This window comes from Danio rerio, chromosome 20 (assembly GCF_052040795.2).
Source record: "Danio rerio strain M-AB ecotype USA chromosome 20, GRCz13ab, whole genome shotgun sequence".
Taxonomy (NCBI): domain Eukaryota; kingdom Metazoa; phylum Chordata; class Actinopteri; order Cypriniformes; family Danionidae; genus Danio; species Danio rerio.
The window spans coordinates 36,712,501-36,729,381 of NC_141040.1; the positions used below are offsets into that span (position 1 = coordinate 36,712,501).

General features: G+C 33.3%; 2 protein-coding genes across 3 annotated transcripts in view; one reads left to right on the plus strand and one right to left on the minus strand.

The window, feature by feature from the left end:
• The window catches only part of si:dkey-6f10.3, a 131,765-nt gene that overhangs the window by 2,083 nt on the left and 112,801 nt on the right, over positions 1-16,881 (minus strand). The window contains exon 3 of the mRNA XM_087298397.1: positions 854-955. Coding sequence (XP_087154523.1) covers positions 854-938 — 85 coding nt within the window. The 5' untranslated portion in view covers positions 939-955. The remainder of the gene's footprint in view (positions 1-853; positions 956-16,881) is intronic.
• On the plus strand, positions 12,132-16,718 carry si:dkey-6f10.5. Of its 2 annotated transcripts, none has more exons than XM_087298433.1 (5): positions 12,132-12,289; positions 12,983-13,084; positions 13,445-13,564; positions 14,070-14,264; positions 15,688-16,718. In XM_087298433.1, exons 1-5 carry the CDS (start codon positions 12,211-12,213, stop codon positions 15,726-15,728), a joined length of 537 nt encoding a protein of 178 aa, XP_087154559.1. In that variant the 5' UTR covers positions 12,132-12,210; the 3' UTR covers positions 15,729-16,718. The 2 variants fall into 2 exon arrangements, with proteins under 2 accessions (XP_087154559.1, XP_087154558.1); XM_087298432.1 differs by having other exon boundaries at positions 15,705-16,718.

A 16,881-nucleotide genomic window follows, 5' to 3' on the forward strand; every position in this document is an offset into this window, starting at 1 on the left:
GGTTACCACAAATTCACCATTTTTTTTTTGCTGCACTAAACGTACTTTAACTATGAAATTTCCCATTTTTTGTATTTTATTATCATTTATTTTAATTAATTTTAATAACATTATATTTTTTATTTTCACGTTAATATAACTGGTCTGTGCACCAAACAATCTAAAAAAATGCATGTTCAGTGCACTTTTTAAAAATAGAAATTAAATACTTCAATTTAACAAAGGATTTTAGACTAAAGTTGAATCAGACAAGCTGAAAATGAGATGCAACATTCATTTACACAAAGCATTTCATTAAGATGCACTTGAATGCAATAATAGCCTAATAATATTTGAGAAAATAAATACCAATTCATAAAAGGACCGCAATATGTAACATTCACTATTTCAGCATATTCTTTTTCTACTAGTCATTAGCTGTGTAGCACAGTAACTTTCAACCATTTTTGTAAATAACAGAATTTAACTGTAATATGAACTGTATTTTACTGTAAGACATTTAAGCAGTATGTTACTGTATTTTAAAGTTGCTTTGTGAAAATTACTCTATTACAGTGAAGATATACATACAGTTCTGTAAATACATATACAGCAAGATAAATAGTGCTGTAGTTGTAAATACAGTGTTTACAGCTGCAATTGATTTTCAGTTACTGGCGAACTGCTGCAAGCAAGTTGAAGTAGATTTTACAGGAATTTGTTAACAGAGCTCTTTACAAAAACAGGAATTCAACCAGCTGTCTATTATAATGTACAAACATTTACACTGTACAAACATTGTTTTTTAACAGTAAGTATAATATTATGTCAGGAAAACACTGGATATTCATATCACAATGTAAATATGACTCACTATTAGTGCCGTTCCCAGGCCTTTCTTTGCCTTGCTGCGCTTTTTTCTGGCGCTTGGTGATCTTGCAAGAGATTTCAACTTCCATTTTCAAGTATTAAAACGCTGAAAATGCAAAGACACAACTTATTCGACTCCACTACAACAAACCAACTAGAGATTTTCTGTGATGCAAGGCTTCAGGAACACTTTAGAACGCGTTCTATTCTCAGAACATGTCACTATGGCAACGAGACTAAAGACTAAGAAATGTTTTCTTTTAAATACTTATGATTGACTAAATGTCCAAATGAAATAAAATGAATAAAAAACTTGCTGAATAATTGATTTAGGGGGCCAAAAGCTGTCTTAAATAGACAATCAATAGGAAATGTATATAATTGTAGACAATGAAGCACAACAAATGAAACGCCAAAGGTTATTGTGAAACTTAAACCACAAAAGTGACATATACTGATTGAAATGATATATAATAAATTGATTTGAAGTATTCAGCTTTAATGTTAGCATCCAACAAGACATACTGCAAATATACATGCCATTCCCATAAAAAATAAACACTGTTGTCATAAATGTTTTCGAACACTAAAGGACAAAATCATGTTTGGTGTGCAACATTAACTTGCAGAAAATCAAAAATCAAAAATTAATGTAAAGTATTATCTTTGAACCGAAAATACATTTAAATAAATAAAAATCAACAAAATAATTCAGAATCAAGGGTAAAGTGCTGAACAAATGTGCAGGCAACATGCATTGAAATGTAAACCAAAAATAGTTCAACTTATGACCCTGAGTGATCAATAAATGAGATACAAAATAACTCTTAATTTACAGAAGTATAGCCAGAATGTTTTATATTTAATTGATAAAAGTGCTAGACACATTTTCTATTGTTATATGTCTATTTTTTTATAAAAATAAGTTAAATCAACAAAAAAATCTTGTCTCACATTTTTTTTTACAGTGCAGCTAAAACTGTTTCTATTGCAGTTTTGCAGAACAATTGCTTTCTCCAATTGCCTGAAAAACCACCTCTTGTGAGTCTAAAGTGTATGCGAGTAGGAGTTTTTGCCAAATAGACATTTCCTTTGGACATGTTTTCATTTCATAATTTCAGTTTGTGCAACTGTAGGGTAATGCTAACAGAGCTACAAGAGACTACACAGTTAAGGTTTTTAGTCTTGTTGGTAAAAGGGAACTAAGAGTTCATTAAGCTTGAGGTGGATAGAAAAAAAATAGATTTTCATCATTTGAAGGTGTGATAATATTTGTCATGGAAGTGTGCAGCATCCACTTGGACAATGCGACGGCAGCTACAGGACAACATTCGCTCATCACTCACTAGCTATTGGTGGCGTGGAGAGACAGTGATTGAGCCAATTCGATGGATGGGCATGATTGGGAGGCCATGATGGTTGAGGGCCGATGGAAAGAATTTGGCCAGGACAATGGCGTTACACCCCTACCCTTTAAAAGAAGTGCCATGAGATTTTTTTTTTTTTTTAAATAATTATTTTTTAGGGGTTTTTACCTTTATTGGGATAGGACAGTGGAGATTTCACAGACAGGAAAGTGTGGGGAGCAGAAATAAGGGAAGGATCGGCAAAGAACTTGGAGCTGGGAATCGAACTCATGTCGCCGCGAGCACCTTGGTACTATGTGTCGATGCACTTACCACTTGGCTATTGGCATCGACAGAAGTGCCATGGGATTTTGAATGGCCACAGGATCTCGGTTTATTTCATACAAAACACAACTAGCACAGTTTTCATGTCAGTTTTTTGCACACATTTTTGTAACCTCAAAATCTGACTAGAAGCCTTCACTCGTATTCTATTAGTCAGCATTTTGATGGTAGCAATTTGATTCCGTTTTTAAAAAATCAACATGATTTGGATGTTCTGGTATGAGTGAAATGTTCTTTAATTGGTCATTTACAACCGCTACCACTTAAAAAAACATATATTTTTCATGGTATACAGTATACAGGAATCATGGAGTTAAATTGAATATCTCTCAAGACATTTTTATAATCTTTCCATACATTTTAAGACCTCATTGCCACTTCAGTTTTTAACCAGTAACATTGGAAACATTTTTAACTTGCAGAACATGTCTTAAATTCTAGGGGTGTGATTAAAAAACGTATGGCATGAGACACAAGACTGTGTTCACGAGAACAAGATGAGACAAGATTTTAAAGAAATCTTCAATGATAAAATACATATTGAAAATTTGTCTCTTTTTTTATCACAAACTGTAGGCGCATTTTGGAATCAACTTGAACTTTATGAAATAAAATTTCTATTTTAAATTGTCTGTAGTAATAAACATATAAACCAGCAAAATGTTTTCCTAGTAATTCAACTGAGAGGCAATTGCATAAAAAATGTAAAAATAGTATAAATAAAAATAAATATATATTGTTAAGTGCAGTCAATAATCACAGTGATCAAAGTAGAACTCTCTTAAATCTCAAAAAAAATCTTTACATCTTTCTTCAAGCTAAAAGATGATAGTATTCTGATACATTGTATTATGCATTTTTTATCCTTGAAGCTTAAAAAGTAATAAAACAGCCCAAAATATTATCACATCTTTTTATAGACAGAAAGTACCTCAATTAGATCTAGTTTCCATTAAAACATTATCAATATAAAAATATGTTCGAACTGTTCTATTACAACCTGGAGAAAAAAACAAGGACATTACGCTAGGGTGTACTCACACTAGGCACAGTTGCCCAGAACCTTGCCCGAGCATGATTGTTCATTTCATCACAAAACCAGAAAACAATAGTATTAATTGTTTAAGTGGAGGGCTTTATGTGGATAATTTTTTTTTTGTGAGTGTGTCAAGCAAGTATTCGCTGAGATTCCAGTGCGTTTGTTGACTCTAGAGGATTAAGAACGTCTGCAGAAAAACATATGTCTCGTTTGAGCCCCTTCCCCCAGAGAATCATCAGTCTATAACGATTGATGATTGGCTCCTGTACTAGAGGGCGGGGCTTCATCGACCGTTACACATTTCTCCATTGAAAACTATACAAGTGACATGTCCAGTGTATTCTATAGTCTTAGATATAACATAATCCGGCCTGATCTGATGAAGAAGCGTAACTATTTTACATTTTGTCAATTAATTGGCCAATTCGTACAAATTCATACATCCGTTCATTCGTATGAAAATGTACGAATTTAAAAAGGAGATGTGGAAGCCAAACCTGCCCCTAAACCCTTTCCAGAAGCATTGCATTGCTCATAATATTTATTCTAGTCAATCATGGCTGAAAAAAAAAACATATTACTAATATAAAGGGTCATTCTAAAAATGAGAGCAGCAGTAACAGTCTATAATACGCCACTTCAATACAATCAGTTTGTTAGCGATGAATCAACAGACACTGCAGCCTAACAAGCTAAGCTGGATTTGACTGATGAGAACACAACAGCGCAAATACAGATATGCAAACTCATAACCCAGATTCAAATAAAGAGAATCTGCTAAATGGAATCAATAAAAGGGAAGCGATATGATCACTATGGTGGGTGAATAAAAGAAAGGTGAATGCACCGTGATTGTTTGGTATCTGAATAGCGAAGGAGAGACAGATTGTGCCTCTATATGAATTGTTGTCAGGATAATTACAAACTTCCTTTTGCCCACTGAGGCTTAGCGCAAGTCCTCCTGACGTGCATTTCTCTTTTCCTGTGCCTCTCTGACAAAGTGCGTGCTCTCATCTCTCATTCTGACCGCCTCCTTATTCATCAGCAGCATCAATTTATTATCAGATGAACAAAAACAGTCATTACATTATCTGTAGGGACGATCATTCAATTGAAAGTTGAAATATTAATGTAATCAATGGCAATTCATTGAGGGTTGACAATACAATCAGAAGCATTTTGAGGAGAGAAGAAAAATGATTGTATTTACGCATCTTTGTTCTTACTGCAAATCACACAGCAGAGAGGAAAATACCCCTTGATGCTGCTTTTCTTGATTCATCAACACGCACACTCACAAACACACACACACACACATGCACACACACACACAGTGCAATTACACACTTTGACAACAATGGCAAGATAACAACTGAAATTTCTTGTTGCTTGAAAATGACTCATCATCATATTAATGGCTGAGCAGATAAAATATGTCATATATTCTGCCGATGCCCAAATTCCCACCGCTGAGTATTCAAACAGAGAGAGAGAAAAGAAAGAAATCTCAGTTTTTCCATTACATGTTTTTTTTTTCTGATTCTTTTCCGATTTGCTATTCAATCCTCTCCCCTCCTGACACGCTGTAATATATCCAAGGCAACTACTGAATATAAATCAAGAGTTTCATCTACGCAATATGATAATCTGTAAATTTGTAATAATTGAAACTGAGAAACTGTGGACTGCAAAATGACCTGCTTAAAACATATCTGCATTAAGAGTGAGAAGCACATTGACTTTACCCTAACCCCATGCACAAACGTGCACAAACATGGAGCCCATCTGTAGTAGGATATTAAAAGATGCAAAAATATAGTGAACATCTGACAGAATACTACACTTAGATATTTTCAGCATGGCTTAAAAAGAAGGAGATTGCATCTCACCCACTCTTGACTTTATAGCAGGTCCTTGGCATCACTGTAATACAGCGTCATACATTTTGATAGACATGGTACCTTTTTGCACGGGAGAGATTTCTGTGGGCTAAATTGTAAGAATTCTAACCAGAACAGGCAGTCCTCTCGCTAACACACACACACACACACACACACACACACACACACACACACACACACACACACACACACACACACACACACACACACACACACACACACACACACACACACACACACACACACTTTTTTTTTTCTATGCTTTGGTGATGTAAATCTGCACTTGCAGTGCAAATAGCCCATTATCAGAAAACTGTGCCATTTATGTCTAAAATCTTCAGTTTTTTTACCATTTCACATGAAAAGGTTACTGGGAAACTTTTCCCATCTGAGGTTTAAAGTACGAGAACCAGCAATGTATGCTATTAGAAAAAGATAATAAAAAAGCATCCACTGCATAAAACATATGCTGGAATAGTTGGCGGTTCGTTTTGCTGTGGTGACCCCTGATAAATAAGTGACTAAGCTGAAGTAAAATGAATGAATGAATGAAAATGTACTTTTAGGGGTACAACTACTTTTCTCTTGGGCAGTACACAAGGACATCCATATCTACCCTGAAAAGGTGCATATTGGCTCCTTACAGCATAACATTTGGCTATTAAGGCACTATGAACCACTAGGACTAAATAAGGTAAATATGTTGTTCCATACGGCAGCACAGTGGCACAGTGGGTAGCACAATTGCCCCAAAGCAAGAAGGTCGCTGGTTTGAGCCCTGGGTCAGTTGGTGCTTCTGTGTGGACTTTGCATGTTCTTCCTGTGTTCATGTGGGTTACCTCCGTGTGCTTAGTTTTCGCCCACAAGTCCAAAAAACGTGGTATAGGTGAATTGGGTAAGATAAAATTGTCCGTAGTGTACGGTATGTGTGTGAATGAGTGTGTGGGTGTTTCCCAGTGAAGGGTTGCAGCTAAAAAGGCAACTGCTGTGTAAAACATACGCTGGACAAGTTATCGGTTCATTCCGTTGTGGTGACCCCAGATTATTAAAATGTCTAAGCCGGAAAAAAAAAGGAATAAATGAATGTTGTTCCTTAAAGTACTACTCAAGTGATAAACTGCAGTACCCATGAATATAAAATTCTTGCACATTTTTTCTGAGAATAAACATTTGGGGACGGCCACATTACATGTTATACACCTAAACATATTTAAATAATTTTAAATATCATCCCATCTGAGAAAAGAGAGAGAATGATGGGGATGGTTTAGAGATTGTAAATTCAAGTTTAGCATAACATTTTATTTGTTTGCTTTATTGTTAAGCTACAGAAAAGGCTGACTGAAATAAATGTTTCGATTTAAATGCTGGGATTTAGTTGCAGAGACTTTTGTGAGGGAATCAATGGAAAGGCAGATTCTGCTTGAATTTCAATATGTTATAATTTAAAAAGTGATGCAGCATTAGTAATATGATTCAAAGTAGTATTTGGTATTAATTAGTTTTCCATTGCCCATGGCAAATGTAAAGTAAAATAGTTATGCTACTGTATATTTATCTTTGGCCCACAGCTCTCGATGATGTTTGATTTTTGGCCCTTTATACAAAAAAGTTTAGGCACCCCTGATATAAATGTTTCAAAACATATTTTACTCCAAATGTGTAACATTCAAAATGTTGACTGAATATTACAGTCCTGAGAGCAGTGCAAAAATAGCAGATATAAGCAATATTATCACAGCACACAACCTGAAGAACTTTTATCCATTACATTTTGTATATACACTCAAATATGTTATTAGATACACAAGTTTAACAGCATGTTAACGCAAATACCAGTCACATGACAGAAATTTAATACATATAGGCGCGCATTGAGTTGTCAGACAATCTGTGAAAATACTAACTGAGCATTTGAATTTGTTAAAAATGTGATTTAATTTGCCTTGATCCTGGCATATTTGTTTGTGCCAGAGAGAGTTGTTTGAGTTTTTCACACACTGCTAATTGACTGGGATTTTCACAAACCACCATCTCTCAGGTTTATATAAAAGGGTTCACAAGGACAAAATATCCAATGAGCATCAACTCTAACGGGAAAACATACTTTGTTGATGCCAAAGAAGAAAAGTACGGGTAAAAGGACAAAATAACCTGGTTCTAGTAAAGTGTACTTAATAAAGTGTCTTGGGCATTACATTACCTAAAATGGCCTAAAATACATAATGAACTCTAACTTCATGGCCAAGAGAGCTATGCGAGCTGCAACTTAAGAAAACACATGGGCAGTAGATAGAAAAAAAACGGTCCCACTTTATATTAAGTGTCGCTTATACCTGTGAACTTACATGGTAACTAGATGTGTAAGTAGTATGTAACTACAGTGTTTGTACACACTGGTACATAGTAATTACTTGTGTAATATTGGTGTAACTACACACATGTAACAGCCCACTGAATAGTATGTGTAAGTACAAATGTGTAACAGGACATTGGTAACAACACTAAGAAAGTACACATCTGTAACAAGAATTATGTAAGTGCAATGTGTAACAACAGTATGTACTTGCAGGTGTTTTCTCACTTCCACAACTGTTTGCATACCATGTACTTGTGAACATTGTATGACAGAAATAAAGCTTCATTAGAAGGTCTCACCTTGTGATACCAGTGTAATTACAGGGTAAATCCACATAAACTGTCCACTCAATATAAAGTGTAAAATAGTCAAAAATTACTCTTTAACTTGTAAAATATCCTCTGTGCAACACTTTATTAACAGTGTACTTACATGATAACTCCACAGGAACTGTCCACTCAATATAAAGTGTAAAATAGTCACAAATTACTCTTTAACTTGTAAAATATCCTCTGTGCAACACTTTATTAACAGTGTACTTACATGGTAACTCCACAGGAACTGTCCACTCAATATAAAGTGTAAAATAGTCACAAATTACTCTTTAACTTGTAAAATATCCTATATGCAACACTTTATTACCAGTGTACTTACATGGTAACCCCAAAGAAACTGTCCACTCAATATAAAGTGTAAAATAGTCACAAATTACTCTTTAACTTGTAAAATATCCTCTGTGCAACACTTTATTAACAGTGTACTTACATGGTAACTCCACAGGAACTGTCCACTCAATATAAAGTGTAAAATAGTCACAAAATACTCTGTAACTTGTAAAATATCCTATATGCAACACTTTATTAACAGTGTACTTACATGGTAACCCCACAGGAACTGTCCACTCAATATAAAGTGTAAATTTGTCACAAATTACTATGTAATATATAAAACATAATCCTCCATGCAACTGCTTAACAACAGTGTACCTACATAGAAACTCCTCAGAAACCGTCCACCCAATGTGTACATACTGTATGTAAATAAATTGTAACTTTTTTTTAAAGTGTACTAGCAAAATGGTCACAAACTGTGTAATATAAATCCAAATCGAACACATTAACAATGTACTGACATGGTAACTTCTCATGAACTGTCCTTTCATGTCCTCATATAACTGTAGCAAAGGAAAATGCATGGTGAATCAAAAGGAATAGTATATTTAATATGTAGTGTAACTTTATTGCATTGCAGTTTCAATGTTCTAGAAAAGTAACAGAATATTGTAATTTACACTGTGACTGTAAAGTCAGATTGTTCAACAGAGTGCCAGCAATAACAAAAGAAAAATTTAAAAGAGCAATAAAGAAAACAATCAGTGCTGTAAATAATATCCCAGGATCTATTAAATCAAAACTGTCACATTCGTATTTGATTTTTACTCTGCAACATAGTATTTTACACAAATATTTTTTTTGAGTAAACTATGAATGTATTAAAACAAGTTAATTGTTTGTATTATCAGGAAATTTTAGAATCTGAAGAAATGTCACAATATAAACAGCAAATAAAAGAGAAAAAAATGGCATATATATTTTCAATCAACCCGGTATGCTTTTCTAATGTCATGGATAAGCTGTGCTAAGGCACCTTTACTATTTCGCCTTCCCAGCCAGTAGTGCCACTGAATGAATTTCAAATGTTCTCTCAATAGTTTTGTAGTCTTGTTACCCCTTAATCTTGATACCTGTGCCTTGATGGCAAGCCAAGCCCTTTCAATATGTTGTGTGTGACAGCCAGTTTGGGGATCAACAAAATTTTCACTGTGATTAACAGTTAGGTGTCTGTATCGTAAAGGTTGTAATGCATTCAGATATGCCCTCCAATTGTCACTGTAAACAGTTGACCCCCTTCTGATGTGCCTTGTGATGATGGGCACCAGTGTGGTCCTGGAACGGTCCTTTACCATCTTTAAGACTGGTAGGCGGCGATCTCCTTTAACCTCCATCATCCCAAAAACCCATCCTTTTCTTCTCTGCCAAGTAGTACAAAAGCGGCCACGATTAAACTGAAAAGTAATGAACACAAGAAACAACGGAAATTGTAAGAGCAGTAAAATCTCCCAATGACTGACCATAGTTATTTTTCACCATGCATCTATCTCAATTAACTTAAAAAGCAGTTTAATAATCATCTGAATAATCTTTAAACCAATTGGTCTATACCTAGTTCTTTAGTCTGAGGACAGAACGGCACACTGCTGCTGCTAGATGGCCACTAACTTGTGTGATGCCATTGTGTCTTCATCAATGCATAAAATAGAATTTAAAAAATGCAAGTGTCTGCATTTATTTAGTACACCTTTAATTTCAACCTGATAAATAAATTACTAGTCAGTCCAAAATTTGTTTAAATTTCAAAATGAAATTGTTTAAATTTCTTAAAATATTATGTATAATGTGTAACTCTTGAGTTAGGTATAATAATATAACGTTTTGAAATTAATATTTAGGTATACATTTCAGGTTATTGTCTATTAAATATTAAATAAAGACTGTAAGAACAGATGATTTGCAGAGGGTAATAAAACATGGTGCACACTCAAAAGTGAAAACATAAAATTCACATGAACACATTCAAATCTTTGTCATTGTTTTTCACATTGACATCAGCTTCCTCATATGAGTAGATTGAAGGACTACACAAATATCATTATAGACATTACTTCCCGGAGACACAGGAAAATAGTATAATCTGTAATTATTGGGTACAATCACATGATGTCCTGAATGAAGAAATTTACATTAAAACCGAAAGGGTCACCCCACTGACGTCAGAACATACAGGAATTTGCATTTATACATAAAAATCATATCCCTGCTTTTGATTACATGTGCTATTTTGATGTGATTTTAACTCTGGAAGTATTACTGAATGCAGGTTAATGAACTTTAGTATTTCAACATAGTAAAAATTACTAAGTATACAGTATAAACCTTTTCACATCAAACATACCTTTCTCTTGTGAGCAAACTTGGACTCATCTATGGCCACAAACTTCTGTCTTGACTTTCCACCAACTCTAAGGCCTGTTCTTCTTTTCAAATTACTCAATGCCTTGATGCAAACCTGTAAAAATTAGCCATAGGAAATTTGTACTAATGAACCTAATTGAATTGAATTGGTTGAGTAAGGTGCTGTTAAATGTAAGAGTGAAAAAGCCTGCATTGTATATGTGTGCATATGTTATTATTAAGTTACCTTTCTGAGCAATTTGTTCATTCTGGACAATGTTGTTGAAGTTTTGGCAACACCATCATCCATCAAGTCAATTTGTCTTAAATGTAGACCCTGTGAAAATCTTATAAGAAAATAGTTTTGGTTAATTTTATATATATATATATATATATATATATATATATATATATATATATATATATATATATTTATTTATATAAATATATAAATATATATATATATATATTTACAATGCTAGCTTTTCAGATAAAATGTATTTTAGCACAGATATAACACAGATTCTTCACCTATACAATCTCTATTCATAAACAATAAGGAGTGTGTTGTTGAAGTGGCTGGGCAAATAGTATTAAACTATATTTCTTGATAATCTTACATTTATATTACACATGAAAATGACCTAACGAGGCTAGCGATCGACCGCAATGACATTAAGTTTATAATTATTAGATTACCTATATATGTATTCCATCCACTTTACCAAAGGTATTCTGGAGTTATGAAACAGTGATCCTTTGCGAATGGAGAGTGTAATTCTGCGATGCTTGTTTCTTCGGCATGTCCTAAAATAAAAGTGAAAAAATTATGATAATCTATAACACAGTATTCAGGGAAACTTACTTATTTTATTATGTTAAAATTAGCAATCAAAACAGCGAGTTAAACAAGCTTTGTGCTTGACGTTACTTACCATATGTAACCATCACGTCCACTGTGGGCTTTAATACTCATCTTTTTTCCACACTGGCGACAATGAGGTGCTTTACAAAGCAAGCCTTTTCTCTGTAGCCATTTGATCACTAATTTTCTATGTTTTCCACCGCTGCAAAGCCGTATAATCTTGTTTAATTTCCCTGTAAGCATAGCGCTATAACAGATACAGCTAATGTATAACTGAAAGCCGCTTGCCTTGCTTTCCTATTTGAAAATTTGGCGCCTTGTCGATAACTGGCTGTTTACAACGAAACGTCACAGTTGTCACGTCACGTTACGTAAGTTTTGATTGGACTACTGAATGAACCGCCAACTTCCCTATCAGAGCAGACGGTTATCTCTCTCATGATGCGACTTTTTGCAAATTGTTAGCCCTAACTCTTTAGCGAATTTTTCTTCAGTATGCCACGAAAAAAGACGATTTCTTTGAAGAGGAACTGCCCCCAACGCAGCGAAGCTGAAGCTGACCTCTTGAGTGAAGGTAATTTAATCTACAGTTCGATGATTTGTAATGATTTAACGTTAATATTAGTAGTCTCATGCATTAACTCATCTACACTGACTAACAAAGGTTAGATATAAGTTCACTTTTATGTGCAATATGCTTAACCGTAAGCAAGCCTTTACTAAATAAAAAAATTAATGTTACTATACTTAAACTACTTTAAATTATAGTTTATTGTACACACTTTTTATACACTAATAACTAACCATGCTATTTGTAAAACCATATACAAATAGTGCTGAATATGCAAAAAAAAAAAAAACACATTTGCTGATTGTATTTTTAATGGTGAAATCAGTGATCAGCACATTTGACCACTAGTCTATTTAAATTTAATTTTAACCCTTATAAATGCAACAAGAAAATTAATGTAGGATTGAATAATTTTTTTATCATATTAGGACACAATGCACATTTAAATTTGTTTACAAATACACATGTATGTTTTTATTTGTTTATTTAAGCCACATCAAGCTTTTTCTATATTGGTCCTACAGGAAAAAATAAAAGTGGGTAAAATGTTTGAGAAAAAAATTGATAACCAACTGATCATACTCTTGGCGAAGTTAAACCATTTTACATGAAGTGTTTTAGAAGTTGTTGCTCCAGTAATGTTGCGGTAGTTTGACAGACAAGAGCAGCAACCATTTTCTTTTTTTGTTTTTACAGAACCGCCTGAATCATCCCAAAAAATTCATAAAGTACACCATGATAAAGACGATGACAATGACCTTTCTGTTGTTGCGGTGGAAACCATAACTCCAGAACCAGGTGAGTTTGTATTTACTTAGAAAGAAATTACTTTGAATGTGCAATCATGGTATAAGATAGACCAAGCCAACGTATTTGAAAATTAACCACATCTACCACAACTGTTTGCTGAAATGTTTTAGCTTTAACAATAAAAAAAACAAAAAAAAAAAAAAACAGCCAATACCAGTCTTGTTCTATTGTACTTTTATGGAAATATAAATACTTGATCTTGCACTAATGCCACTTTTATATACTCCATATTACACAAGGTAAATTTTTAGTTATTTAGCAGGCACTTGTATGTACCATTATGTACCAGATGTATGTACCAGATGTATGTACCATAACTGTATTTTGCTACATTGTTTGTTTTTAAAGGACAAGGTGATGGGTCTTCCTCAATGGTGGAAAAAGACAAGCTGATGCTCATGGCCCAGACAATACAAACACTTAAACAGGAACGAGATTTTCTCCGCCAAACTGTCCTAAAATTGTCAAGTAAGAAACCTGTTTTGTTGTATTAACGTGTTTGATTTGAAATTAATATTTACTGAGCAAGTAGATTTTTTTTTTACTTTTTAAACTTTCACATCAATCCTGAACTGAGTAGTATTAATAGATTACATTTTTAAGGCTGGCCACATACTACAGTTGCTGATTTTAAGTTTGATTTGAACCCCTGAATGGGGTTTGACCTATTATTAACTGCTTCTGATCAAGACGGAAGATCCTTTAACAAAAAAAAAAAAAAAACAAAAACACATTTTATTCTAAACCTCACGCTTTGTTAAAATTTGGGAGCCACAAACATGTTATAAAAACTAGACAAATTTATTAACCATATTCTTTTTGGACTTAATTTCTAGCTGTAAGACTGTAAGAAACAGTATGTCTGTTTTATTCCATGATTTTAAAATTGGTTAAGATTTGTATAAAGTCTCATCTGTGGCTAGCCTAAGCCTGCTAGCCTTTTTATGTAACTAAATCTGTTTTTTTTCCATAGACAGAGGGGCAAAAAAAGTAAAGAAAGTCTTGGACACAAGCACTGAATGCAGCACCAGTAACACTGATGAGGAGTCCATGACTTCTTCCTCCTCTTCAGATTCACCTGATAGTGATATTCCTCGGAAGAAGAGAAAGAGTCATAAGAAGACAAAGAGGGCCAGCAGGTCAAAATCTACCAAGCACAGCACACGTGGTAAGCATATATCCTGTTTTTGAATGCCATTTTTCTGTTGATGTGTACTTAGTCAATAGAACCCCACATGGAAAGAACCTATATAAACATATATGTTTTAAGATAGATAGATAAAACCTATATAAACATATAAGTTTTGATATAGGTTTTTAATATATATGAAATAAAAAATTGGCCATTTCCTATATTATATGTACATATATGTACATATATGCACATTCATATATGTACACATACTGTATGTATGCATATATGTAGACATATACTGTATGTACACATATATGTGCTTATATGTATGTTTATATGTACATATATATGTTTACCTATATGTTTACCTACATATTAGTTAAATTATTAAAACCTATAGCTGCTAGACAAGGTAAATATAATAAATTGCATTTTTTATTTACTTAAAAACAATCAAATAGTACAATAAAAAAATAAGACAAAAAAACTGAACAGAAAAAATATTTTAAAACACAAAAGCTTTTGTTATTCTTTCTTTTTCACTATCTTAATACAAGAAAGAATTGGCCTTGTAAATGTTTCATGAAAACATGTAGACATCATAGCTTTTCATCTCCTCACTTATTTGCCATAGTTAAATTCCATAACATGCCAATTACATGTGAATAAAATTTCAAGTGTTGGCACATAATTTTTTTGCATTTTGTTTTTTATTAGTATATCTTGTATGTACATGTAAGGCTTATATGTGGATATAAAGAAGCATTACAGGAGACCTATATGGCATGTATATGCACATATATGCACCTCAGTTTTGCCTATATATGGCATATACATACACATATTTATTATCATATATTAGGTATGGGCCTGTATAAGATTCTTACTGTATGATAACATTGGATAAAAATATCACGGTATCACAGTATTGTAATTACTGCTCAAAAATATTTTCTTTTTAAATGTCTGTGTAAAAAACAACAGTACATTTTGTTTTGAACACAGTATATTTTATTTTGTGAAACATTTAAAATATGTTGGAGCAGTAAATGTGTCGGGCTAAATGAATTAATGAATTTTGCTTCATTTTGTCTTTATTTGTTTCAAAACATGTTTTTTACAATTTAAAATGGAATATGTTCTGCTAGAGATACTGTTGTCCCCCCTTGAAAACTGTTGTACAGTTTTAAAACCTTGACTTTTCCAAACCGCGGCATACCTTGAAAATGGTTATCGTCCCATGCCTATCATATATGTGCATATACTGTATACTGCTTATAGGTTTCATGTTTGTGCATACATCCTCATATATGTTCGTTCCATGTGGGACATCCCTGGAAAAACTAATTCACAATAGGTCATGCCAGGTTTGTGTGGTTTGTGCATTTAAGTATTTGACACACATTGTTTTTTTGTTTTTTTTTTGTTTGCTTGTTTTTTTTAATTTCTTCTTAAGCTTTTATCTTTCTACAGCAACAACCCCTGATGACGTACTAAGGCGGTACAACAAAGTTTTCAATGCCTATAAAAAAGAAGGGAGCATTAGTAAAGCATGTGCCAAAGTTGGGGTTGACCGTAATACTCTCGCATTAACAGCTGTTGTGGCTGAAATTCAGCTTGTTGATGCTGAGTTTTACAGAAGCATCCCTAAATTCAGAACCAAGGAGGAGAAACTTTTTGAGTTTGCCAAGAGGTGCCTGCAGTCGCTGACAACAGACTTAAAATCTGTCATTGAAAACGCCAAACAAGAGCGCAAACTTCTGCCAATAAAGTATAAGTTCAGATAGAAATATACAAATCTCTTATGTGCAGATGTTGTTTAAAGTTAAATTGTAGATTCACATCAGTAGTTATTAATTGTTACCCCATTTGTCGTTCCAACCCCTGAGACCTGAAATGACACTGAAGAGAATAAAATGTAAAATAATGCGTTTTTTGTCCACACAAAAGTATTATCATAGCTTCATAGCATTACAATTGAACCACTGAAGACAAATGTACTCTTTTGATGTTATTGGTACTGTATCTTTCTAGACTTTAAATGCCTTGCAACTCTGGCTTTCTATGGAGGGTCAGATAATTCTAAAATATATATAATATAATAATATATAATAATAATAAATAAATAATCAGCTAAAATATTTTTACAAATAAAATAAAAAAGTAGATTTTTTTATTTTATTTTCTGAATGAAGGACTCGGGTTTGGAATAACAGCAGGGGGAGTAATTAATAATTTAATTTTTGGGTAAACTATCCCTTCAATGTGAATTGCTGTACGTTTAATGTGATATGATGTTACTTCCAACATTTATCTAAAAGTTTTAATTTACTCTAAGATTTTTTTTGTTTATGGGATTATGTTTAATCTCTTTAATTTAATAGTGTCTGTAAGGTTCTATATTGCAGCCATATTTCTAAGGTTTTTCTTTATATGTGTTGCACTGTTGAGTATAAAAATGTTAATAAACATTGTTTACCTTTGCTGCATGTTTTCTCTTTTTTAGTCCTCTATAGTCTACTTATTGAAAAACATTTGTGGATTAATACTTTGGAATTTAATACTATTACTTTTAGGTTCACAGTTACAATAGAATTAACATGGAACATTTCAGAATGTAGGTGAGAAGTACATGGATTCATCAGTGGAT

What these genes read in the sequence shown, in the direction of transcription:
- si:dkey-6f10.5 (XM_087298432.1), top strand. Translation starts at nt 12,211, where the DNA reads ATGCCACGAAAAAAGACGATTTCTTTGAAGAGGAACTGCCCCCAACGC. An exon ending in AGCTGACCTCTTGAGTGAAG is followed by an intron (nt 12,290 to 12,982) that starts GTAATTTAATCT and finishes TTGTTTTTACAG; the next exon opens with AACCGCCTGAATCATCCCAA. An exon ending in TACCAAGCACAGCACACGTG is followed by an intron (nt 14,265 to 15,704) that starts GTAAGCATATAT and finishes ATCTTTCTACAG; the next exon opens with CAACAACCCCTGATGACGTA.